At 39.9% G+C, this 27697-nt stretch overlaps 1 protein-coding gene across 1 annotated transcript; it reads left to right on the top strand.

Moving 5' to 3' along the window:
- On the top strand, nt 1-26867 carry HPGDS (hematopoietic prostaglandin D synthase). Its single transcript, XM_085222279.1, has 6 exons — nt 1-108; nt 10398-10539; nt 20734-20826; nt 22703-22812; nt 25760-25858; nt 26434-26867. The coding sequence occupies exons 2-6, from the start codon at nt 10407-10409 to the stop codon at nt 26596-26598; spliced, it is 600 nt and encodes a 199-aa protein (XP_085078405.1). The 5' UTR covers nt 1-108; nt 10398-10406; the 3' UTR covers nt 26599-26867.
- The last annotated feature ends 830 nt before the right edge of the window (nt 26868-27697 follow it).

Here is a 27697-nt window from a genome sequence, read left to right as displayed (position 1 = left end):
GAGTGGTTTGCATGTTAACAAACACTATATGTAAGCCTTTTCCACAGGGGCCAGCCCTCAGAGCAGCTCCTGTGCACTGAGGAAGGGACCACGTACTACTGCACCCAAGTGAGTTCTGTTTCAGCTTTGCTTACTGCAAGAACCTGGTTTCTCTTCTTCCTACCTTCTTCTCCTGATCTCCTTCTGCTGTTATAACAGCTGCACAGTATTTGCTCTCTACAGATCACACTATTTGTGCAACAAGTTCTGAGAGTACCTAATTTTTATAATTTTGTTAAGTTTCTTGAACATGAGTCTATGGCTGTGGCTGCTGGCATACCGAGGGATAATACTGAGTTCTACACCAGCTGCACTATCTATATAACCCTTTTTTAGCTTAAGTTTATCTTTATCTTTAACCTTTCACCTGTACGTTTGGCATCTGTACAAATGCTCACACTGCCTCAAACAAGCTTCAGCTATACCTTCTCAGCCATCTTCTATCAGATCAGATCCGATATATTCTGCAGATTGCAACAAGCCCCCACCTCACGTCAGTAGCTGATGCAATCAGCACAGAGCAGCTTTCGTACTTGAGATAATTGTCAGAGAAATGCATTCAATAGGAAAAGCAGACAAAAAAAAAAAACTAATACGGGTTAAGCATGCAGGGCTCTGCAGAAGGCTTTCAGCAAGCAAGAGAACATTTTAGAGCAATATTCTGCTGGATGTAACGACTGACACATGCACTTGCTTATATAACCAAAAGAAATCTAGGCTAATGTCAGAGAATTAGATACATATTAAGCAGCACTAACCAGTTCCTCTAGGTCATTTTTACACACTGCTCTATTCATTTTCCAAATTCCCGCCTGTTTTCTGGCTCATCAATGGATTAACATGCTCTCATTCTAATTCCTACTACTATTTTATAAAAGAAATCCTCCTGTATCTGCTTCTACTTAATGCATTTTTCTCCATTCAAAAACACAATTGCTATCTTCTCTTCAAAAGGATTCTGAGTATCTGTCCAGGATTTTTTCTTTAAATTCTCACTGCCTTCAATTGTCTATGTGCAGAATTGTCCTGGGCACATTTTCTCTGCTGAAAGCCATCTATTACACAAGGTGACTTCTTGAATTCTCATTTTGTGCAGCTACAATTGTTACCCTTAAAGCAGCTAACTCCTATGCCACTGGAGATGGCATAGATATGGAGATAGTCTGTAATCTCAGGGTTTGCTCTTAACATTTCTAGTAGCAGTTTGTCATGCACAGCCTTCTACTCAGCTATTAGAAAGCAAAAATTGTTGAAAATATAGATCACTTGAGCAAAATCTCACTATCAGTTTATTACGCTAACAGTCATTGGTGGATAGGTTAGCGTGCCACTTGTTGATTGCTAATCAGTAAGTGGCACGCCATGCTGCTGAAAGATATGCACATGAATATAGAAGGCTTATCACATAGGCTGCAAACTTAAAATATATTCACCCTGTTACTAATTAATCCAGAAGGAAAATAAATACAATTTGCCATATCCACACAGCTCATACTCAGTGTAAACAACTGCACGTATTTGAAGTCCGCCTACTAGCACTCCCATAAAATAAACTATAGCAATGAACTGAGAAAGTTAAATACTCAGAGTTGCCCCACCTTAGAAGCACTGGAAAATAGTGCTGGAATGACTCTTTTAAAGAGTAAGAGCCTGAAATGAATCAGGACAGAAAACAAGGATATTCAGCTAATAACAGACAGGCATTTCTATGCTTTGGATATGGGTAACAAACGGTAGAGGAATCTTGTGATACCACCTGCCTACTTTTCACCAGGTGATATTTTTGGGAGTGGGAGAGTGGACATTACGACCTTCAGAGTCTACTTATGCTAACTCCTACTCACAGATAATTAACACCAGGATACTTCAAATACAGTCTTGTGCTGAACTAGAGTAGAAGCAAGTGTCCTTTCAGTGTTTAAAGGGAGATTATAATCAGCAGAGAAACCAACTTCTTACATGTATAGACAGCAATAGGGCAAGGGGAAACAGTTTTAAGCTGAAGGAGTGGATACATAGATTAGACGTCAGGGAGAAGTTTTCCCAAAGAGAAATTCCTGAGGTACTGGTGCAGGTTACCCAGAGAAACTGTAGATGCAGCAACCCAAAAGCATTCAGAGCCAGGTAGGATGGGGCCCGGGGCAGCAGTCTAGTGCCTGATCTAGCAGTTGGCATCTCTGTCCATGGCAGGTGGTTGGAACTTGATGATCTTTGAGGTCTCTTCCAACCCAAGCCATTCTATGATAACCCATAAGGATGTACAGAAAGTAGGAGTTGAAGAGTTTCAAAGAACTTGCTGCGGTACAATAACTTGCCAGCCAAAAAGAACAAATGCAGGATTCAAGTCTCTAGCTGCTTGCCTCAGATAAATATTTTGAGCCAAGTTCTGAGCGCAGGCACTGTCTGCGCTGTCACAGAGCTAAGATCTGCCTGTTGCTTCCATTATAAAAAAAGAAAAAAAACAACACTAAAATGGCCAAAAATTACTGCTCAGTAAGTACATTACTCCTAAGTGTAGGGATTTACACGTCAAGCAGTTTGTGAGCATAAGTCAGGACATATACCACCAGATGTAAGTGATCCCCAGCCTTTAGAACAAGTGTTCTTCAAAGCTCATTACTAGCCTGTTTGAGAAGACCAGTAAAGTCTAAAGAACAACTTAGACCTTTGTCTCCTCTGATTCATTCATTCTGCTATGAAATTAATGTCAAATTAAATGGGAAAACACCACCACAACAGGAGATAAGAGCACTGGGTCTGACAGCTGTGTGCCACCATTCTAGGGCAGAGGAGGAGGGCACAGAACACCTGGTGGGCATTGCTGGAGACCTCTGCTAATTGAATAAAATCAGGCCATATTTGCATGTGTGGTAAATTGAGGGGGGCACACATTCTTCTGAATATATATTTTTTTCTTAATGTCTGCAGCATTGTTTAATCTTGGCTAGTTGCACTGCAGATTCACAGCAGGTGACAGTCCAAGAACAAAGCAGTTTAAACTAGTCCAGACAAGGAGCTGGTGTAGCTGGGATACAAGGAGAGGAACAAAAACAAACAAAAATACCAACCCCCACCCCCACCCAAAAAAAAAAAAAAAAAAAAAAAACACCACCCTGGTATCCCCACATCTTAGGAAAGATAATAGGTGGCCAAAACAGCAGTTACAAAGTTCCCGTGTTGAATGAAGTTGAGCATTCAGGACAAGGACATAAATTCCCCCGGCAAAACCAGCAGCTGCCTATGGAGAGCTGACTAACACATTTCAGAAGCAGTAGTGACTTGCAGCTACCCTCTTTGTTTTATGAGTTCAAGGGAGGGCACTGGTTTGTCTGAAGACTACAGAGACTACAAGAATGACTGGTGTTGGCAAGAATTATGATTATTTAGACTTCTGTTCTACCGTAAAACACTTAAAGGAATTTTTAAACATCCAACGAGGAAATAAGACTTAAACAGTCTCTCATGGAAAATCGTCTTAGCCATTCCCTTGTCTGGCTATTTCCTGACATTTCTCCACTTGCAATTTTATCTGTGTCCCTTGGTCTCAGGTGTCAGATTTACCCATTTGAAACTCATTACAGCCTGGGAGGCTGTACAAAACTATTTCATTATTTAAATAAAAGTGGAACCAAGGAATTAAAAAAAAAAAAAAAAAAAGAAGCCTGAGGGTCAAACAAAAGGCAAAGTTGTCACAGATACTCAGGGTCCTAAGACAAGAAGTCTGCCAGACAAAGCAGACTGAGAAGCCTTTTTCCACTGCCATTCTGAGCAGGCCACCACTACAGTGAATGATTCAGAACGATCATGTGAATGCACAAGATTCACATCTAGCCACTCACATGGAGTTAAGCATGCACTCAGATGTACAGAACCATGCTTTCATCCACCACTTGCTTTGACCCCAACAAAAACCTAGCACAAAGGAGAGTTAGGACTCAAACCTGTTGATTCCTCCTCCACCTCCCACTGAAGTTCTTATTCCAGGCTAGACACTGACCCCAGTCCAGCTGCAGCTAACAGGAATTATTCCCAAGGACAGTGATGGATACAGGGCAAGCTTTAGGGGAATAGGGCACTGAAAATGCATTAGGAAGGAAGATAACCTTTCAACTCCAAGGTAGTGCTGCTTGCCTACTTTTTTTGTAGACACTCTGTGGCTAGTTCCACATACAGAAAGGCCAATTTTGCCACCAAAAAATGTTCCCCATAAATACAGATCATATTTGTAAACACCTATTTGATATTTAGCAATTCCTAAAATCTTTATGGTTATAGCTAGCGTATGGCCAGCAATGTCTCAAGGACTGTTAATAATAAAAATATAGCTTATAGCTCTGCATATATCTAATCTTGAAAACCAAGCTATGGAGGATCAGGCTGTAACTATAACATTTGGGATTTGTTATTTCAAACTCAGTCCTACATAAAATTGCATAAACATTTACTTCAGATGATTTGTGTTTTAAACAGAAAGGATGGTGCACTTATTTTTTATTTATTTATTTTTTAAAGTTTTCCTCTCCAATCCAGATAGCCTGATTGCTATCTGGCATTGGAGAAAAAGAAAAAAAAAAAAAAAAGGAGGCGGGAATCAAATTAAAATGTTTATTTTCTGTAAATGGGTGGAATGGGAAGAGACATCTGCTTTTCAGAAAGTTGGTTTATGGCAAATGGAGCCGACAGCAGTTATACTCAAAGATTTTCATTTTACTGTATAAAGACAAAGAGCACTGTTGAAATCTTTAATAGAAGACTTCACAGATCTTCCAATGCATCTGCCAATATCCTCCACACAGCCTCCTCCAAAAGAAGGATGGAAACTTTCTTACTTTCTTAGCTAAAGAAGAATTCATTGGGAAGGAGAAAGATTTTTCTTTTGTAATTTTCCAAGACACTAAGTGTCTCTTGAGCTGGTAAGATTTTTTTACTCCGTGTTAAATGCAATTTATTCTTGAGAAAAAGGGACATGTTTTACATTCTGTGGGAAATCAGCACTTTTCCTTTTAGCAGCATGTTAAAAGAGATCCATCTAGATTCTTCAAACAGGACTTTGAAGCCAAGATTCTGCACTGTCTTAACTTCAGCCAAAACCCAGGTCATTATCAGCTCAGATTTCTTTTGGTACCATACACAAGCTTGACAGGCTTGCCCAATTTGCAGAAGTAAGCAGAAAGCTTGCAAGGCTCTTTAGGTCTCTCCTGCCAAGGCACAGCATGTGTCATGGAAGTGTCTGCCACTTCTCATGGAAATGGGAGGAAAACTCACTCAGAAAGGGAACTGTGCCAAAAACCAGAGAAGGAGAAAGCAGCTTTAGTCCTCTCTAAACACGAGGTATCTCCATGTCAGAGGAGTCATCCAATCAGCAAAATAGATAAAACTGAACTTAATGTTGCTAGTGTTTCACAGGTGAAATGAAGCAGATTAAATGCCTTTTCTGGTTGAAAATCTTTCTATATGCTTCACTAAATAAAACAGCTCTTCCCAGCTCCTAAGCATTAAAACCAACAATTAATGCTTCCTACTTGGATAGGCAACTTCTGACAAAATAACCTCGGGAAAGTTTCTCCTGTGTTGTGTCTGTCTGAATTAAAACCAGAGTCAGACATCTCTCATTTTCTGTGTTTAACTTCGTAAGTTAAATATTAGCACCATTTGGCTCAGCAACTGGGACAAAGAAAGTTTTCAATCTAAGAAGTTCAGTTGCTGTGGGTTAGAAGGGTTATGCCAGCTTATGCAGCTTGATACATCCTGGGCATCACAAATATACGCAGGTGAGTAAGCATATCAACTAGTTGAAATTACAGTACCCTCTCTCTGGTAGGACACCCAAATCAGGCTTTTAGATCTATATGATTCTACGATCTGTAGATATTTCAGACTTACTCATCTATTCTCCGTGTCAGATTTACTTAAACATTGCAAAGAAATACCAAGTAAAAAACAAAAAAAGCAACAACAACAACAAAAACCCACCAACAATTCTTCCAGGCTTTCGGATTTCAAATACAGTACTGCTTAGGGAGGGCATGATCTCTGTTTTCCACTTCATAAAGCAAGATACTTCTTGGCAGAAAGATAACTATAGATTTAAGAATCTTTGTTGTCCTATTGTAAAATAAACCAAGGTACCATCCATTACCTCTCTTGTCTTCAGGGGAAGATTGTTACCTTCCTCGCCACAAATGACTCCAAGTTACCCTCTCGCACCCTTCAAAGATGCAGGTTTCCCCTCCCCTCAGGGAGATGCCAAGACCTAGCTTTATTTTTGTTTCATCAGTAACGGTTCAAAATTACTCACACGCAGCCACCCGTGCCTGGGGAGCTCTTGGCTGCTGAACCCTGAACAGCCCCCACAAAGCAATGCATCACCTCTTCCAGGCAGACAGCTTGGTCTGCAGAGACACACTGATGAATCTCAGATGAACACTTCTTCCTCTTGCTTGCTGAAGAGAATACCTAGCTTTAAAAGTCTTCAGTGATAGAATCAAAGCCTATATATTTTAGGAAAGAGAACCCTTGTTCTTCACAGTGAAAAGTACAATCGAAGGAGATTGAGGAATATTTCCTTGCATTACTTTGAATGCTGGATTCTCAAGAACAGTGATGAAGGACCTCTACAAACCAGCATTCCTCAGTTTAGCTGGACAGAGCACACCAGGACTCTGCATGAGGGTGTGTCATATCAACAGAATGCATGCTGTGCATTTGTGAATTAGAAATGGACACACAAAGGACCTACACTGTTACTCAGGACAGGCAAAAGCATTGCACACCTTGCAGACACAGAACTGTTCACTTCAGCATCCTCCAGGTTTCTTTGTACAGTTTCTAGCCTGTCAGTAACTTTTCTGTAGTATCACTATCTGAAACCCAACACCTTGGTTCTCAGATAACAATGCTGATTCCTTCTAAGCTTTTAAACTTCAACCTTGTTTCAAGTTTGCAAATTGGCTGTTTAGTCCCAGTTACAGCTGAGAAAGAAAAGACTTCAAAAATCATCAGATAATACAGTTTTCCCATAAAGACATATATTTGACTTGAATTACTTGAAATGTTGTAAGATGCCTAAGAAGCCTGTAACTGTAACCTGGACTTTGACTGATGAATTGTCTAGAGGATGACCTCTCCTATACGCAGATAGAGTGAAATGAGTCCAAGATGCCCTGCACAGCTCCATGCACTGCTGGTACCAGCCAAAGAACAGTTTTCTCCATTTTCAGCTACATTCATAGCTTAAGAAAGAGAAGAATACAAAAACAAACAAAAAAACAAACAGCCAAGAAAAAACATCATAACAAACACTTCTTAGAAGACAGTTTTACCTGCAGAAATCATATACTCCCCTTCTGCATTTATAAACACTAGTCTTATGACAACCTGAACAGAATTCACAGCACTAAGCAGGTGCCTGCATGTTCGAGTGGGCATTAAGATCCGTCACCCACTTCAAGGCTTCATTTTACCTGAAGTTACTTTTGAATATTTGTTTTTCCTAGAACTGATGTTATTCAATCACTTGGAATAATTTCCTTATAACAAGTTATCAATTTGCTCCTCATGTTTCATTCCTTTACAAAACACGATGGAAGAATGCGGTAAAGGAAGATAAAGAGGAAGTGTTACCATCTGTCTTTCAGTGTTTGGCAAATGGCTATTCAGAACACAACCTTTTCTTTCATTTAAGAAATCGACGTGGAATTGTTTAGAAAGTTCTACTCCTGACATTTCACCATGAATACAAATAAGAAATAAAATCTACAAACATTTACAAAAACATGCCTACAGTGAAACTATAGAAGCTTCTAAGATGTCATGCTTTTTTGGTAAACTCCTCATAGGGTCACTTTGTTGTTGTTGTTGTTGTTCTTCACAGATGGAAAAAAACATAAGTCTTAAACTGCACCAGCACTGCAAATGTTTGATTACTCCTTACAACATAATTAATAGAAATTTGTTTAGCTTTGCTTTAAACACTTGAAACAATAGTTTCCACTACTTCCTGAACAGACTAAAACATTCCACAGCCTACTACAGCTCTCAGAAAGACTTCATGGTATTCTGCCAAAATTCTCATTTCTTTACATCATCTCAGTGCTCCTGAAGATACGCAGCTTCCCCTTTTATGCTTAGGGTTCTCTTGAGGTATAAATCAGACTGCTTCAAGATTCTTACTTTAAAAAAAAAAAAAAAACAAAAAAACCCCACACATTCTACTTCACTTATCTTTAGCCTGGTCTATATATAGTACCACATGTTAAGCCTTCTATCCTTGTTCTTTTCACTACCTCCCAACTGCTAGTAACTTTCTGCTAACAAAGAATCGGGGCAGCCAAGATGCTCAGGGTGCAGGTGGGAGGTAGCTAATGTCTGCTGCACTGTACTCATTAGAGAAGAAAAGAATTTGTGGACACACCTGGAGAACAAAACAGACAGTTACATGGATTTAGCACATTAAAGGTCGAGTCCTCTACAAATCGAGATTGAATCAGCACTTTTCTCCTACCCAATAAGAATGTAATAAGCAATTTTTTTTTTTGTTTAGTCCCTTCTTCCACCTTTCTCCTTCCTCCCTCAAAAAGAAATCACAGCACACACCTAAAGCATGCTTGAGAACTTGACAATTGTCAAAAACATTCTCTACAGAGAAAGAAGTAGCTAGGCTGGTAACCTGTAAGCTCTACTTAACAAACAGCAAATACATTTTCCAGTAAATAATACATCTAGAACACTAACCACGCAACTCACATAACTTATTTTGCCTGCAGCTTCCATCTTTTCTACAACACAAATGGGAAAAAAAACAAAAAAAAAAACAAAAAAAAACCCAACCACAACAAAATTCCTTGACTTTAAACACAACAGTAGCAGTACCTTAGTTCTGAAGCACCTAGATATCTTCACCCACTGCAACTCTGGCAGTTACAATTGCTTCCCATTGCAGCCAGCACCTTTTAAGCACCTCCTTTGGATGATGAGCTTTTCTGAGCCAGCTGTGTGCTGTAGGGGAGAAGGTGTCTTTCATGGGAAATTAAGAAGTATCAACTGTGCTCATTTGGAATTATTTTTTTTCCTTTACTACTCTCATTATGGAAAGCAAATGGTTTTACTTCTAAGGAGAAAGTTGCACATGCCGTTTGTTCACTTCAATGTGAATGAAATGCAAGTTTTCCCATTTTCCTGAATAAAGAACTTCTCCCTCTGAAGTGAAAGCTGATGATAAATCTGCTTTCAGACACATGTTTTCCAAGGCCAGATGACTAAAAAGGAGGTCGTTTCTCTTGCAAGGCCATTTATTAGCACTTAGTCACAAAAAAGTTCTCTTTATTTACTGGTGCAATGAAAATTATCTATGTTGCATGTTTCATTAATAACACTCTGAGCCTGATGTTATTTATCAAAAAGATGATAAATGACATTTAAGAACTACTTTAAGGCTGCAACATTCTTGATGAGAGAATTCTGGATTAGAGAAAGTTGCGGGTGGTTGTTTTAATTTCCTTTAGCCAGTACATTTAAACCTCAGCTGAGCCCATACTTAACTCGTATTAAAGTGCTATATGCACAGAGTATAAAAGCTTATTTAAGTTTAAAGGGACCCTGCCTGCTCACCGTTTCTGAACCATCCACATTGTACAGTCCAGCTAATAACCATTTTCCATTGTTGCCTGTTACACTGAGAATCGAATTAAACCACCCTGCAATGTCACTCCAAACTAGCACTGAAGGAAGAAATTTACTTGAAAACTCAACAGAGTTTTTTAAGTTTTCTTTTGGCTTCTAAACAAGGACTTGCAAGAATTTGATGCTAATTTTCTCAAAATCATAGTGTGCTGTAACTGCTACAGAAGACTTTGCTCAGGTCGGTTGTGTATGAAGCTAGGGTAATAACAGCTAATGAGTCAAATTTCAATACTTTGTCAGTTCTACTGATTAAGTCTTGAATGCAGATCCTCATGAGCAGTAGAGGTGAGCAGGACAAGCTTGCACCAAATGTCTGCTCGACAAAGAATCTATTTCCTGTTAAGTAGATGATTTTAAATGGGCACTCTGATCAAACACTTCATAGAAACGGCCAGAGCTTGGAGTAGCAACAGAAATAAGCCTAGGCTGAGAATTATTAATATCTGCAAAAAACAAGTCATCTTTCTGGAGATATCTAAGGAGCCTGTGTCCGAATATTGTGGCTGATAAATGCGGAACAAAATGACTAATGCAAGGATTGCAATATACAACACATCCTGGATTGGTGTAGTACATTCTTTGAACTGTACGAGCACATTTCATTAACAAGCATAGATTGTGCTTTGCTAAGAAGATTGTTGCTCATGTTTCAAGTAACTCGGTGATTTCCCTTTCAGAGACCCAGCATGCCCAATTACAAGCTGACGTACTTCAATCTGCGAGGAAGAGCAGAAATCAGCCGCTACATTTTTGCTTATTCAGGCATAAAGTATGAAGACCATAGATTGGAAGGAGCGGACTGGCCCAAAATTAAGCCAAGTAAGTAGCGCAGATTCTTATATCAAAATTTCCACTAGAAACGATGTCAAAATTGAAACAGTTTAGGAGGTAACTTTGTGTTTCACAATCAGAAGCACATTCAATCATGGGATATGGGAATTTTGTTGCCTATATCCAACATGGGCAAAATAACATTCCTGATTCTCTCACAGAATTCCAAAAAGCAAGCCTTCAAGCAGCCTAAAATGACTTACTGTGGTCATTCAGATGGGCTTTTAATCCTAACCAATTTGGTTTTACTAGTATGTGCCTAAAGCTGACTTAATGTATATTCATCTTCCTGGGTTCTTTAGAGGATTTGGTCTCAGAGATCACACTGTAGCCTTCACTCCAGTTTTAGAAAGCCAGGTTGGAAAAGAACTGCTAAGGACACAACTTTGCAACAAGAAATGTCTTCAAAGAGAGAAAGTGATGAGAAGAAAAAAGAAGAATTCAGATTATTTAAAGAGGAGGGGAAAAAAAAAGATCAAAAGAGATGCCTCAGTACTGTTGTTCCCAAGAACAGCACAGCCCTTCCCAGACTTCTGAGAGTATGCTGCAGGCTACAGTGCTCCACTTTATGTGTTTTTAAGTTAAAGAAACCTCCTTTGAGAATTCAGATGAATTGAGGAAATAACTGTATAAGATATTTTCATGTTTAAGTGTGCACATATTCAGATGCACACACCAACTTAAGTCCCAAAAAAAAGTTCAGAGAATATTAGCAACATATCAAGCCACTATACAAAATTCAAGAATTTCAGTAAGACAAATTAAAAAGATAAAGCAAACATAGTGACTTGAAGGCTATAGAAACAACTACAGTTTGCATCTTAGGAAAAACTATTCAAACAGCAGGTCAAGGTCAAGATGTTGCATCTCTCACTGAGATTCAGGTTGGATGTTAGGAGAAATTTCTTCCTCTAAAAAGCTGGTTAGTCACTGCAATGGGTTGCCCAGGGAGGTGGTTGAGTCAACCATCTCTGGAGGTGTTCAGGAAACATCTATATGTGATACTAAGAGACACGGTTTAGTGTGGAAATACTGGTGGTAGGCGCATAGATGGACTGGATGATATTGGGGGTCTTTTCCAACCTTGATGATTCTATGATCTGTGCAAAGTTTATACTAGTTTAAAAATTTCAGGCTTTGTTTCCATTCAGTCAGCTGAGGGGAACTTGACTGGATCATACTAATTGACCGGGAAAGATTCCCCATGTGAAGAAATAGTTGACTGCATGTCAGAAAGTGCTATTATATCTCTTGCTTCTGGAAGGCTCACTGAACCCTGCCTAATTCAAATACCTATGTAATGGTGGCCTTTACCACCAGTGACATTTGCACTGCAGTCAGTTTTCAAGTTCAGCCGTTTATCACCGAAAACAAGAGTTAAGATATCATTCTGTGTGCAAAACAAAGTAATATTGCTAAGGAAATTGCCTGGAGATCAACTGGTTGATGACTACCACATCCTCCTTTTCTGTGAAGCAATAGTTACTCACAGTATTTCCAGACAAATCATCTGCCACGGGCTAATCATTAAGCTAAGCTTTAGATAAAAGGTAGCAGTGGTGCTTGAAGGTTAACAGCCTTGTACTGTACATGATCAGGGGTCACTGTTGAGATCTGCCCTCATGTGCTCAAACACTGCCTTCACATACCATGACTTAGCAAAAAAATCCTCTTAGCTATTTCAGCTATATATTCCCCAATCAGCAGTTGTATAGGATTTGTGTGTCTTAAGACTACAACAACATAGCATAAGCCACTTGGATTCTCTGCTGGGCTGAATTTTCAAAATGTGCCTCAGCTCCCTCTGTGGAAGAGCATATTGAAGAGGGAATGGCTATCTGAAAAAGTACTAGTCCTCAGGAAACTGGTTTGCAGGGCTGTTGCCAAAATGTTCAGTTACTGCTTTGTTCAGCACTAAATATGAAATGAGGGAATCCCTAAAACCCATTGAACATATGCAGGCTGACAGATCTCATTGCTGTCATTTCTAGACATTTCTAGAGGTGACTTCTGATGAACATCAGGTATATTTTTCCCATTTTGCCTGTACTGTCTCTACTCCTGTAAGAATAGAAGTTAAAGTAGTAAATTCCAGTTAATCTCAGCCTGGTGAAAACAAAAGAGTGCTAAAGTGTTAAGGGAATTACAGTTACTTTTGATGTAACTACAGCTAAAATAATATCAATTTGATACACTGATTATTTTGTAACCTTCAAAAATCATTAAAATTGGTCCAATTCATTGAACTAATTACATTATTATATATTTATGAGAGGTTAACAAATAAGACACAGTCAAAATGCTATGTACACTTGCACACAATGAGGTATGTTCGCAGTACCTAAAGTGAGCCTACAAACAGGAGAATAGTCAGCTCTTTATAAGGGGGGACAAGGGGAAATGATTTTAAGTTGAAGGAAGAGAGATTTAGGTTGGATATCAGGAGGAAGTTCTTTGCCAAAGGAGTAGTGATGTGCTGGCACAGGCTGCCCAGAAAGGCTGTGGATGCCCCATCCGTGGACATGTTCAAGACCAGGTTGGATGGGGCCCCGGGCAGCCTGGTATAGTATTAGATATAGAGGTTGGTGGCCCTGCATGTGGCAGGGGGTTGATACTTGATGATTCTTGAGATCCCTTCCAACCCAAGCCATTCTATGAATCACCCATTTGACTTAGGTAGATCTAAAATCACTTTTGACTGCAGAGTCTGCAAGTACAGTGTATGTGTGCTTACTGCAAAACCTGAAATACAATAAATCAGGAAAAAACAATTAAGAGACAGGAAGTTGTTCTCTTAACAAGTTTGGACAAGGACAGTCCATGATTCAAGGAAATAAATCAAAACATTTAAGTTTTTCTAAGACCACAAATTGTCTGCATAAAGTTTGTTTCATCAATTAACAAAAAATTAAGGTACGGTTTCACAACAAATGCCACCCTATAGCCCAAATCATCCCATACAAAAGAGAAAATACTGCCACTGTACTAAAGAAAGGAATCCTTTATTTCTTAGTTTTCCTGTAAAATTGAAAGGAAGATAGAAAATGTCTGCGCTGAGATTAATGTGCAGAAAGGTCATCCAGAAAGCAGACTTGCAGCTGCTGCAAGTCTAATTTTGGACTAGTCAGAAGAGTGTTATGCATTTGTTATATATTTTAGCATTTTCAAGTGGCTAACCCAGCAAGCTGGTCCTTTCAGCATGTTCAAGCAAATAAGTAATTTCTTGTGCCTAGAAATGATATCTCACTTGATTCCGTCTACACCCAAAGGTAAGAGTTTATTTTGTAGGGGAGAGGGAATACTTAATAGTTCATGAAGTTAAAAATGTATCATTTAACTCATATATCCTAAATTTACATTTTCTGTAGCTCAGCAATTCTGTGCAGATTTCAGGCAAAAATTGTATTTTTAAAATGAACAAGTCAAAGAAAGTATTGAGTTGATCAGCTTTAGCATAGACTTCAATAAAACAGCTGAATGTCAAGTAGAAACTTTAAATAACATTCACTTTACATAGTCAATTGTCAAAATAAGTAAATAAACTCAAATTTACATTTGCTTTAACTTGAATATGCTATATTTAAACTTTAGACAATTTGAGACTTATATGCAATCATATAGTAGGGTCTCTCAAGACGTATTTTATCACAAAATAAGCTACTCTCAAAAGGAAAATGAAGTATTACACTGAAAAAAAAAGGCACAACATAGCCGAGAATCTACCGCAGGGATGTTCTAAGTTAACATCCTCTTGAGACACTGGATGAGCATGCAGTAACAGCCAGTGTAATGTGTTTCATTCAAAGAATTTGATGCAATGGCAATTGCACAGACTTTTTAGTCATAGCAAAGGATGCTTTAATTGCGCTGATAGATGTAAACACCCCATAAACTGTTTAGGAGGTGGAATGATTCCTGAAATGTTCTCAGGAAATTTCGCAGATTAATTATTGTACTGAAAATATTTCCAGTAGATAAATCTTTATAGACATTTGACAGCAGATAGAGATTTTTTGAGGGAGTACCTATCCTGTTTCTTGGATGACATGCTGTTACATAGGTCTTGCTAGAATAATATACAATAGTGATCTTTGAATAAAAGATAGGTCTTAGCAGTGGTTTTCACAGAAAATCTGAGTTTTAATAGCATCAGCATGGAAGCTGGACTGAAATTGGAGCAGGGCACCATCCTAGTCATACATTTCCAGAAGATGCCTCCAGCTCTAGCCCAGTCACTTCCCAGGGGCCTTGCTCCTCTGCTAGCCTTATTAAAAAAAAAAAAAAAAAAAAAAGTATTCTGTACACTTGTATTGAAAGAAGCAATGTTTCTGACATGTATTTCTTGTGATCCAATTAGATGTTAATGGAAAAGAAAATAATAACGGACCATTTTCAAGACAAGGAAGAATTCATATTGACAAGGAAAGGCAGTAAGAGGCATAGCTGTGATTTCCCTCATCTTTAACCAATTCACATACCTTGGTATGACACCAATCTCAGCTGCCTGATTGCGCCATTATTCTGGTTTGGAGGGACATCCAACTACTTAAGTATAGTCTGCTTAGCATTAAGTCTATGGAAAATTTAACTATAGTCAGGAGGAAGCATGCGGAGGAGCACGTCATTTGGGATGTATCAATCACAGGAAATACGAGGACCTAAACTGAACATCTGGGAGCAAAACTGGGGCAAGCCAGGATGAGTGTGGGGAGGAAAGAACAGAGATGATGACAAGAGTAATGAAGAAGCAAAGCTGAGTGGAAAAGGAGCAAAGAACTAAGGGAAGGAGAAAATTAGAAGACTATATCTTTGTAGGAGCTTTCTCAGTAGCTAAGGAAGCACAAATGAGAGCATAGCTGGCAAGTTTGGGAGAATCTGTTCAGCTCTGAGTTACCTTACCCCTCCCTGTCCTTGAGAGAGAAACAGGTCCACATGGTTACTATCCTCTGGGCTATGCCCAGGAGGCTGGGCAAAGAGCTCTTCCTGCTCAATAAGAAATTCTAAACTAAAAAATTCTTTAGTGAGAACCTATAGGCACTCCAAGAAAACAGTAAGTGCCACAGCCCTTGGGGGACTTCATGAGATAGAAGAAATTTATACAGACATCCTTGCTTTTAACATGCATCAGACTACATCTTCCCTGCTAAGTATCCATCAGAGACTATGAACATCATAGTTCCAATCACAACAGACATTTAAAACTGAGATATACATAAAAATAAATTATCTAGTGTTAAACACTAGGCAGATACTTCTGTGAATCCTTCCTGAAATGAAAAGAGAGGATGTAGATCAATCTGTACTTGTACTCAGCCTCTGTCAAAGTTTTCTTGAATGCATGCAACACTAAAACTAATGAATAACTAGGATAAAAGGAAAAGTAAAAATTTGCATATACAAGATCAATTTAAAGACAATCACGGAATTGGTTTTCCAAGCAGCATGCTTAAAAAAATATCACAAACCCATTCTGTTTTTCATGGAGTTTTCATTTGAAATTTATAAATCAACACTATCATCCACAGTGCCCTCTGCATCAGATAAGCAACAAAACAAGGGGATGCTAAAGGAGAATGTGTGTGCCTGAGAAATTTTCCAAGATGACAGTCACGGATTTTTCTAGTTTTTCTTCTTAAAATGAATTTGATTAAGTGGGAGTTGAAATTTTGCAGAACAATTTGCAATTCCATTTTGAAAAACATAGAAAGAACATCCATATGCATGCCCACGGGTATGTACTGAAGTAAGAAATCCCCTAACTGTTCAAGGAAAAATGAGTGAAGTGGCATACGTATCCACTACTCAGTTGACTTTTTTTTTTTTTTTTTAAACTCTTCCTTCATGTTTTCTCTCTGATTCTTGTTTTGTGCAGACAAGATCCCTCTCACATTATGGATGCATGTGCTGCTTCTTTCAGTTTCTCATTTAAGGTAGGAGCAGAGCAGGAACTGCTATGTGCTTTATTCACCTGGAGATACATGAATTATACCTTACATCAGTAGCTAAAGGGAACTTCAGTATCTAAAGAGGTGCTATAAGAAAGAACAGACTCTTTAGCAGGGTCTGTTGTGGCAGGAGAAGGAGAAAAGAAGAAGAAATTTAGACTGGATATAAGGAAATTTTTTATAACAATTAAACTAGAAAATGTTGCTTAAAGAGGTGGCAGATGCTCCATCCTTAGAGACTTTCAAGGTCAGGCTGTAAGGGGCCTTGAGCAACCTGATCCAGCTGTAGATATGGCCCTGTTCATTACAGACAAGTTGGACGAGATGATCTTAATGGATCCCTTCTGAATCAAACCATTCTATGATCTAAAATGGATGATGAAAAATTGAGCAGTGTTTGAATATAATGTTTATGTACACACTGCATTCATAGAACTCCAGAGGTTCCTTGAACATACGATGTCAGTGAGGAGAGCAAGGGCCAAAAGCAATGACAGGAGAAAGCTCAAAGGAAGCCATGGAAACCCACATCTATGGTGTAAGGAAATCACTGAGCGTTTTCTGTTGTAATCTGAAGTCTGTAAGTACATAGCCTGGCTGTGTTATCTGTACATAGGAAATAGGCTACATGCATGGCATCTACAGAGGACATGCAGGGGTCTTTTTGCAAACCCTGCAAGCAAATGGCATCCATTTGTTGAGAAGACTACTTGTATCCTTCCTAACAATGAAACATACTAACACAAATCTTTCTTTTCCAATCATAGAAGGAAATCTCCAGTTCACAGATAACATTCCAGCCCACAGCATTCAAACTTGAATGTACAGGCAATGTCCTAATGATGCTGTCAATTTATTAACACGGAAGTTTTTAAGTGATAAGAGCAAGATGACACTTCACTGCATGATATTAAGAACTTGGACATAACTTGATGAATTTTGGATACTAATGCTTCAAAAGAAAAGTGATTTCTTAAAAATTCTTTTTCAGCCTGAAAATCCAACTTCATAATTCATTATACCTTGTAGTCCTCTAACATGGAGAAAAAGCACTGCGAATGTTTTCTGTTCTGACTGTTCTTTGGATGTCTGCCACACTTTTGTGTGTGCAAGGATAGCCCACCATGCGGCTAAAGAGTTTTGAAGAACTGATATATTTTTGAAACAGTCAGCACAAGTGGGCTCTCTTCAAAACTCTCAGAAGTTGCACTCATTTGCAGCTCACAAATTCAATACTCAACAAGAAATCAGCATAGTAAGATCCGTGTATGGTCATATCAGGCATTGCACCATCATGAAAAATATCCATATTCTATGTTCTTAGCAAGAAAGAAAAATAATCAAATCACTTTTTGAAGAGGAAAGAAAGGAAAAAGGCTGTCCTGTTTACTAACTGTTATGCTTTACAGACTTCATTGCATAGTAATGACAACAACATGCATGCTGCCTCTTGGCAAAAACACAAAATAATCAAAAAAATAACTAGATTCTAATGAAAACAGGTCAGAGCTGAGGAAAAAAAAATGTTTCTAGGCATAACTAGTGCCTTTAAGCCATTTCCTAGAATTCAGTGGGATGCCAGAAAAATACGAAGTAATCCAGACTTGGACACACCCCTGAGAAACAGGGCATGGAAGATGATTAGCACACTGCTGCCTGTCACATCTTCACCCATCTTCCTCAGCTGTCAGAAAGATGTCTCCCCCTTTTTGCCATCACTGAGGGCTTCTCAGCAAGCAAACAAGCAAGCTGGTTTTCATTTTCCACTTAATGAGCATCAGAGTGAAACGTCAGTCAAACTGAAGCTGTCAGACTTCCCCCCTCATGTGTAAACTCATTAGAAAATAGTCTATTCTGTTTCGGATTAAGCAATTACAGTTTCCCAACCTGAACTGTCATTGCTGTGTTCCGGCAGTTATTGCCAAAGAATTTGGATGAGTCACTGTGATCGAGTCAAAGCTGTATCAGACTGCTGTGCTCCTAACAGCCCTCTGCAGGCGTGCCATTAACTCCTTCTGGGCAACATTCTTTGTTTCTGAGCTACTTAATCTATTACCCTCTTGCCAACCTCTGCAGCGCGATCTCTTTTTGGGCTGGGGTGTTGGAAGGACGCTTCCTTGAAGGATGCACTGCTATCCAGTGTGAGAAATTACATTCCATGGCTCTACATCTTTGGGACCCAGGGCATCCAGCACCGTTAGCCTGTGGCAGAACCAAGGCTGTTCTCATTTTCACAACCAAAAAGTTCTTCAGTCGAGCATTCAGAGATGTTCTTTTTCTCTCTGGATTTGAGAAACAGGTGAAGCAATGTGAAATTTCAAGGACTTTTCTTCTCACAGGATAATAAACATATGAAGTCTTCTACAAAAAAAAAGGCTACTATTGTTTCAGAACAAGCAAGCATTGCATGCTTTCTCCCTGGAGAAATACAGTTAATTGTCTTTGGTCTCCCTTGCTTCTGCTAGTCGTCAATGTTGACATGCATCCTGGCCTCACAATGCATTGAGCCTGGGGAAGGAAAGGTACTCTACTCACATGCAGGAAAAATTGCATACAGGAATCCTGTATGTTCTGTGCAGCTGCCAAATTCATTCTGCAGATATAGATTTGATATTAATGGTCTCATACCTAAAGTAATTCACATATTGCATGCTAAACCACAGAGCCGTGTGGCAACACTATTATTATTTTGATAAACAGGTGAAAAGTGCATCAGATTTCATGATTTTCTTCTCCTATTGCTCATCTACTTTAGGAGAGTGTTCCAAATTACCCACCAGGAGATCCCATAAAATTTGAAATCTGGGCTGCGCTTCTTAGCAAGTGTCAGCAGTGGATTTGTAGAAGCAGAGAACTCAGTAACATTTGTGGAAAGAAGGTGTACACCTCATAGGTAGTTGAGCTGGTGTACTCATCTCATTGGAACCTGCAGAAACAACAGAAATTTAATTAAGTCACTAAACATACCAAGTTAGCTGAACTGACACACAGATTCCTCTATCTTCCATAGCTTATGCTAACAAGGAATGCAATCACAGCCACGTCTATCTAAAACAATCATCAGACCAGAGGAAGAACATATACATCATCCTAAAGGCGGCAGTTTCACACTGCCTTGCACATGGTGGCATCCAGATAAGCCCTGCTTCTACAGAACAGTCAAAGAAATCCCTCATCCCATTAGACAACCTTACAGGTCTTTCTGAATTACAGGCCAGCAAAGATTTTCGTAGCAACTGGAATAATGAGGGAACAGTGTGTTACCTCCCTGCTAGCCATGGCCTGCTGAACCTTGAATTCTCTGCCTTGTATCGTATTCTACACTCTTGTGGTCATTAGATTATCATATTTTCCAGCTTCCTATGTTTTTTTTTTTTTTTAGATTCAGCTTAGTTCCAATGTTCCAGTCCCACTTGAAGTCACGCCAACCAAAATGTAGTGTAACAGAAACCCAAGTTTTGACATACAAGATATCACTAAATAAATACATTCTCACGTGTATCTGTTGTGCCTGCTCAAATTCTTACAGGTATCTATCATGCCTACTTAGTCTGCCTTCACATACACTCAGTGTCTGAAGGCTTTCTCCCCAGGACTGAGATTTTGTTTTTGAATGCAAACCTAGTCAAGTAGATTTGAATATCTTACCACTTGTGGTTCATTGTGAGAGCTGTACTTGTCTCCCAGTGAGATAAGCTTTCATATCATCTCTGTTGGAGAACTGCCACATGGAAAGTCTTGTCATAGGATAAAATTCTGAAATACAGATACTTCTGCTGAATTTAAAACAACAGCAAGCAAGCATCTTCGCAGTCTGCCCAATCTTCTTTTTCATACCCCAGCTGGACCCTGCCCTACAAAGACTTCAGTAGTACTTTGCCTAGCCTTGGCGTTCACTTTCCTGGGGAGGAGAAAGCCGAAAAGAAAAGGAACTATATGCTTCTGAAGAAAAATCTCCCTCTATAAGGAATCCAGGATATCTAGGGATGTATTCAGGTTTTAAAGCACAAGCCTAGGAAATAGGAAATGCAGTAGTTGGTTTCTACACTACAGCTGCCTTCTTGCAGTGTGAGGTGGTTTCTCTTTACCCTGATTTTTCTTTTTAGTCCATGTCTATAGCATTTCCCTACAGAAATACAGTGAAACTGCTAAGTGGTGTAACAAATATTTCCCTTCAAGTGTGGTAAAAGTGCAACTCACTGATTTTATTTCATTTCTTTCTTTTCTTCCCCCCAAGCTATCCCATTCGGCAAAGTCCCCATTCTGGAAGTAGATGGAGTGATAATTCACCAGAGCCTGGCAATCGCAAGGTACCTTGCCAGAGAATCAGGTAACTCATCTGACACCTTTCTTGCTCTGTTCTGCACTCACCTTTAATGCTCTGGGAAAAAAAAAAACAACAACACACCCAATCACAGCCAAAAGCAGAAAAAAACCTAACAGCTTAATAAGCTCAACCACGAGTAGGACTTCAATGAGTCACTGGAACCCTAGGGCAAAATACAGAGCTACTCAAATGGAATGTAGAGAATAAAAATCAGACCACAGTAAAGAGTAAGGCTCAAAGTAACACTCTGCAGCATGAAGGATTATGGTTCTCAGCTGAAATCACTTAGCAGAGCTTCCCATTTGCACATTAAGTACGCTGAAAGGAAACTTCACAAGTAATCCTGAGCAAACTGTTCTAGCTATAGATATGTCCCTGTTCTGTCTTAGAGTAGTTTTCCATGCAGCTAAACTCTGAGCTGTCATGAGAACCAGAAAGCACCAGAATAAGGAGGTTTTGAAAGCACTCAAGATGATTGCAGCCAGAGCACTCTGAAGCAGATGTAGGCAACAGTTCTGTTCCGGCAGAGAGATTACATCAGAAGGTGACTTCACTCATTATTAAATACTACACACCATGAAAGCTCTCAGCCAGCTACATCAAATGATATAAGACTCTTTAGTAATCCAAGTAATCAAAGAGAGTAGTCAGGGCTTGCTTTAGGTCAGTAGCTGTCATTCAGACTTGTACAAAGCAAGTCTGCTTGAAAGCAGATGTGTTGGTGGCATGGTGCACGTTAGCAAAGCGAAGCTGGGAAGCAAAATGCTGTCAGACTATTTTTGTATTCTGAGCAGAGAGACATAACCTGCCTTTCAGAGCACTTCTTCATATTCCATGTTCTCCAGCTGAGGAAACAGCAAGAAGCCCATAGTGTTATTTAAGACACTATCATAATATATTTTCACATATCGAGCAATACTGCCAACTTCCTCCATCCCTGATACGATCTACTACTTGCCAGGCAAGAGGATGATGAGCATCTATGTGGTGATATGAGACTGGGAAAAATTATGAGAAATTCCTCCTTCCTCCCACACCACCTTCCTTCCTGTCTCTTGCTGACTGGGAGCGGTGCTGCTTTCATAGTCATAAATAATCACTTGAACATTCCCTCATGGCTTTTTCCATCAGACTCCAGTGGGAATTTCCTTCTGGCCTATCCTGGCAAATTCAGACCATGCTGCTTATGTGTTAGTGCAGCACAAAAAAAAGAATGAGTGGAAGGGGAAAATAAAACCCTTTAAAATTCCCAGTGGTGATATTCAGTAACCCTTTAAAATAAAGAAATGGCATTTTTGGGTGTCCATCACTAACAGTTCTTTACTGAAGGCTCACAGAAGATGGTGCCCTAAAGGAGTGGCATATTCATTGCCTCAAACACATAAGGTATAAGTCAGGGAAGTGACTTGACAAAGAAAGAGCATATGATTTATGGAAGTCTAAAAAGCAGAGGAAGATGAGGATAGTCTGGCTCTGCACAGAGGTAAAAGCCTGAACACAGGTCTCTGAAAAGAAGCAAGGGAAAGAAGTAATACTGAGATAACCACTGGCAAACCAGAGAGCAGCAGGGGAGGAAAAGAGATTTGCAAACAAGACAGAGTAATCAAAAGTAAGCAGTATGTCATAAGAAGGTTTAAATGGGCTGCATGTTCAGGTGATGGAAAGAAAAACTCACGCTTTAGGGAACTATATGAGACTGGAGCAAAGGTAGGTGAAATTATGCCAGGATGTAAGGGAGTCTAATGCATATTGTCAGCATCAAAACACTCTGGACAGCACATATTTTTTTATGGAAATGCTCACAAAGAGTAGAACTTACCACGAGAGTATCAAACATTTCTGACATGTCACTAATCTCCCTTACACTTGCTTCTGACAGGTCTGGCAGGTCAGACTCCAGTGGAGCAGGCGTTGGTTGATGCCATTGTGGACACCATGGATGATTTCATGATACTGCTCCCCTGGGCAGAGAAAAATCAGGATGTGAGGGTAAGACAGCCACTAAGCTAAAAAAAGGTAACCCATATGTGTGTGTACCTTAGCATCTCCTCTGTGGAGAAAGCCTCATGCCAACACATCATCTCATCTCACCCCAAGGTGAAGACATCTGTGGCTCTTCCTTCAAGCTAACTGAGTTAAGGTTGTCTGCTCCCTTCCACCTCCACAAAACTTCCCCCCATCGTGGCAACAGTGAGGTCAGCTTCAGCCATCTCACCAGTTCATTTTAAATTGAGGATACCGTATGCATATACTTCAAGCTACTCTTCAAAGAGGCACTCTCTTTGCAGTCAGCACTGTAATATCTGTACCCTGTCACAAAAAGCTCAAATCTTTCTGCCCGTGCTGATTCAGTGGGGTTAACAGCTCCATCCCATTTTCTTTTTGTGCTCCTACACCTTGGTCTCTTAACATTTCATAAAACTAATGTAACTTCAGAACCTCTTGGCCCCACCACTATCCAGTATGGATCTTCTGCAGACACCAGTGCCCATGGTAATGCATGGCTGCGATACTTTAACACAGTCACAGACAATTCCTAGATCACTTGAGGTTTTGGCATCCCTCTGTCTCCCAGTACTTGCTCATCACATCCTTAAATGTAAACCTACAGAGTTGTTACTCAGGGAACAGTGAGTTAATGCTGGCATTGCAGATATTTCACAGAGCTCTGATCCCAGCAGATGACACAGCCCTTTTAGGAAAGTTGCAATGTAGCAGCATGTCTATTCATTAACTACCAGAGCAGCCACTTTTTCCTTATCCAAAGGTCTTTGGCTGAGTGGGATACTGTGTTACAGAAACCACAGAGGACCAAATGTTGGAAAACTAATAAAAAACAATTAAATTTTAAAAAACCTTCTTGGGGAAAAATCTGAAGTTTGAAAGTTTTAGTACTTGAAAATGTTAATTACTTTGCTTCCTAATGACCTCTTGGAGTTTCCTAATTTCCCCTTAGTTTGGCAAGAGAATGTTGACTCACAGTTTTTGAACATTTAGAAACAGGCACAGCATTGCTGGTGTAGTAGTGCAGTAGAGCACGTAAGCCATAGAGCTGCTGTCCCTGTTCTTCCATCGCTGGGTGTGCACCAGCTGTTCCAAAGCACTTTCCAAAGCAAAGATCATGCCTCCAGTGCTCAACGTGAAAGGGAGCAGAGCTCACAGGCAACCCGTGTGTGCCTGTGTGCACATATGCTGCATGGCATTCTCTGGGGGACCAAAAGATATTGAAAATTGCTTTCTGGGAGTCTGCAGTACTTCTGGCACTAATAAATCTCCCTGGGTCCACTGCCACCACCTTGTGGTCGATGTGCAAAAAGACGGAGACTTGGTAACGAAAAGATTTCATTCATTTGGTATATTTTGCAAAGGGTTTAAAAAAAAAAAATATTAAAAAAAAAAAGTTGCAGCGCAGGCTGCAAATCTGACGTTTCTGGATTGCAAACTTGTGGCTGTGACTCGCAGTCATAGCACTCAGTTCAAATTCAAAGAATCATAGTACATCCCAAACTGGAATGGACCCACAAGGATCATGGAGTCCAACTCCTGGCTCCACACAGCACCACTCAAACATCACACCGTATGGCTGAGAATGCTTTCCAAGTGCTCCTTGAGTTCCAGCACCTTGAGGCCGTGATGACTGCCCTGGAAAGCCTGTTCCATGCCCATCACCCTCTGAAGAGGTGAAGAGCCTTTTTCTATCACCCAACCTGACCCTCCTGTGATGCAGCTCCATGCCTGCCTTTCCCCTGGGTCCCGTTGCTATCAGCATAGGGAAGAGCTCAGCACTGTTCCTCCACTCCCCTCACGAGGAGCTGTAGGTTGCCCCAAGTCCTCCCCTCAGCCTCCTCTGCTGAGTTACAGAGCTCTTTGCAGACAGCAGGAGGAGATGCCAAGACTTCAGTCTGATCTGCAGAAATACAGGTTGTATTCCACCCAGTATTTCTGGGGTCAGGCTGCTGCTTCTTCTAAATTTTGGCTTGGTTAAATATGTGGCCAGGTCACGTATTAACTGCACAAACTGTGCCAAAAAAGATCAGACAGATAATCACAGCCATTTGCAATCTCAATCATTTCCGTGCAGGTGATGAGAAAAGTAGCTATCTCCCAAGGAAACAGCTAACCCTTTACTAGCAGCCTTGAAACCTTCTGCTGGGGGAACAGCTAGTGGAGATCCACTGCTGTTCAGTCTTATCCTTCACTCACCAACATGCAAGGTATCCTCTCATACAGACTTAGCCTCAAATCTCACTGTTGCATGAAAAAAAAAAACAAAAAACAAAACAAAACAAAAAAACAGAACAACCTGCTAACATAAAAGCCCAATGTTAAATCCAGCAAAAGCTCAAAACCCTGGTTCATAGCCCACATGAGGAGGGCTAGCAAGGAAAAACAACTGACCAAGGCTTGACCAACAGCAGGAAAGAACGGGCTTATGGGATTCTGCAGACTGGAGAGATGGTACAAGAGGAACGGCTACGAATTCTTCCCAAATCTATGGCAGGGCTCCTACCACATTATCACAGGTTATTGAATAGCATCACCACAAATATTTCTCTGTGGGAGATCTCAACATCCTTCAGATAGTAATAAGGGAACAAATTGCCTTGCTGCACAGCTCCCTGAGTCTTGTGCTGGGTGTTCCAGGCAGGTGACAAGCTTTTCAGGTAGTTCAGCTGCATTGCATACTGTCCCCTTGCAAGTACTCCAATAACAACACAGCATCACCACATTTCTTTATTTTAAATAACCGCTCTGTCTGCATTCTTGCTCTGCACTAGGATGTTAACACACTCCTCCCAACAAAGAGGAACATAACGACTCTACTCGGGTCCGACCATCTATCAGCTTTTCCAGTTTTCCCTGTTCATCTTTTTTCCTAAGAAACCTCAAGAATCCAGTTTTGCTGATCACTGTGTGCATTCTGTTCTTCCCCCAGGAGAAAGCTTTTAACGACATCCTCACCAACAAAGGCCCCGAGCTGCTGAAAGATTTGGATGCTTTCTTAGGAGACAACAAATGGTTTGTAGGGAAATCTGTAAGTATAATTTTGGTTTCTCTCATTCCAGTGACACCGCCAGTAAAATGCAACTGTTGACTACTGTTGGCATTATGGATTTCATGTTATCCCAATGAAATCTTGTAAAAACAAGTCACTTTTTATTTTTTTTAAATTCTTTGTTCTTACCAATACGCAACTGGTTGCTCCATTGTATAGTGAAAGCTGTTCATGCCATCAGAAAAAGAAAGCAAACCAGGACAGATCTGTTTCCTAAACTACTCTAGATGTTGATACAAGACGTTATAAATGCTTTTGTACTACTTAGTGCAGGTATGTGTTACAAACTCTGTTTAGAGTCACTGCTCAATTTGTGAGACAATACTAAAAAAAGAAGAAGAAAACAATATTAGTAGCAAGGACCTGTTTTAACTAATTTTTAATCAAGTTAATCCTTGCATTGCAGCACAGTTGCTATCTCTGTAACTTAAGAAAACAAAACCTAGCCCAAACCAGATCATTTGTGCTTCATTTTTGCTGAAAATATTCGTTGTCCCCATTTTTTTTTTCAGATTACCAATTCAGGTTTTCAACTTTTTCCCTCTTTCCACCAGGTAACATGGGCTGATTTCTACTGGGATGTGTGCAGCACAACGCTCCTGTCCTATAAAGCTGACCTGGCAGACAAGTACCCCAGGCTGTTGGCTCTCAGGGACAGAGTGCAAGCACTGCCCGCTATTGCAGCCTGGATCCAGAAAAGACCAAAGACAGCAATTTAGATCAGCTGTTCACTGGAAAAACAAATGCATGTTTTTTGATTTTCAAACATTACAAATGTGCTAAGTTATTAATTTTAGAATCATTTAAATTAATTTCAGGTGGGTGTGCAGGACCAAATCAGAATCTAGTAGGGTAGAGCCTGGGTAGAGGTGCTGTTCCAACTGCATTCCCTTCATCACTAATAAAGTGTTTGAAAAACTCAGTTAATGTTCTGTAGGTACTCAGATGGAGAAACAATAATAAATATTACTGGCAGATATAATCTCAATGATACTTTGTGTTTATTGTTGACTTTCTTGAGGAAGCCAGGTTAAAGGAGAGGAGAAGTGATTGGCAGGATTAAGGACACTAGACAGCACTGATAAAAACTACTCGCTCAAGAGACGTCAAGTTCCTTCAACACTTTCTTAGCCTCCTGCAGTTCATGCTGTGCCATTACAAAAAATGCAGCTGCCCAGCTGAGATGCTGCCCACATCAGCACCAGCTATAAAGCACACCAGCTGCAAAAACATTCAGTTGCTCAGCATCTATCCAGTAAAAGCAACAAACAACAGTGGCAGGGGTGAAAACTAAATTTAGAACAAAATAAATGGAACATGCCAATGGTTTGTTTTTCTAGCAACAGGGAAAATAAATCTGTGGAGCTGCTGAAAACAGAGATACTTATAGACGAGATAGGTTTACCCAAGCTCAAGGGGAAACAAGCACTCGTAAGAGGCCTCCGCTGCTCATAGTGGTTTATCCATTTAAAACAGACTGGGCTGAAAATGGATGATGCTGGGAAATTGCTTTCCTTTACAGCTACTCTTTTCCCCTGCCGCCATTCCAATGAGCATTGTTTCTTTTAGCTCTAAAAGTTTCATAAACCGATCACGAAGCAGTTCAGAAACTAAGAGGTATCAGCAGAAAAAGAAGCAAGGTTCATTCTTGCATAGATTTGAATATACAATCTCCACTTGTTCTTGCAATTTGTGCATACTTTGTTGTAGCTTCTCATAAATTTTTGTTTCTTGAGAGGGAATCTCATCACGATTCATAAATATCTGAAGTGCAGAAGCCAAGTCATAATGGATGGTGGTGAGCAACAAAAGAAAAAG

This window comes from Meleagris gallopavo, chromosome 4, assembly GCF_905368555.1.
Source record: "Meleagris gallopavo chromosome 4, MGAL_WU_HG_1.1, whole genome shotgun sequence".
Taxonomy (NCBI): domain Eukaryota; kingdom Metazoa; phylum Chordata; class Aves; order Galliformes; family Phasianidae; genus Meleagris; species Meleagris gallopavo.
Note: the sequence above shows the minus strand (reverse complement) of the source record. Positions and strands in the feature narration are given on the sequence as shown.

Excerpts from the sequence above, each read along its gene's own strand:
- HPGDS (XM_085222279.1), top strand. The coding sequence starts at position 10,407 with ATGCCCAATTACAAGCTGACGTACTTCAATCTGCGAGGAAGAGCAGAA. Across the intron at positions 20,827-22,702 it reads GTACCTTGCCAGAGAATCAG|GTCTGGCAGGTCAGACTCCA; the intron begins GTAACTCATCTG and ends TGCTTCTGACAG. Across the intron at positions 22,813-25,759 it reads AGAAAAATCAGGATGTGAGG|GAGAAAGCTTTTAACGACAT; the intron begins GTAAGACAGCCA and ends TTCTTCCCCCAG.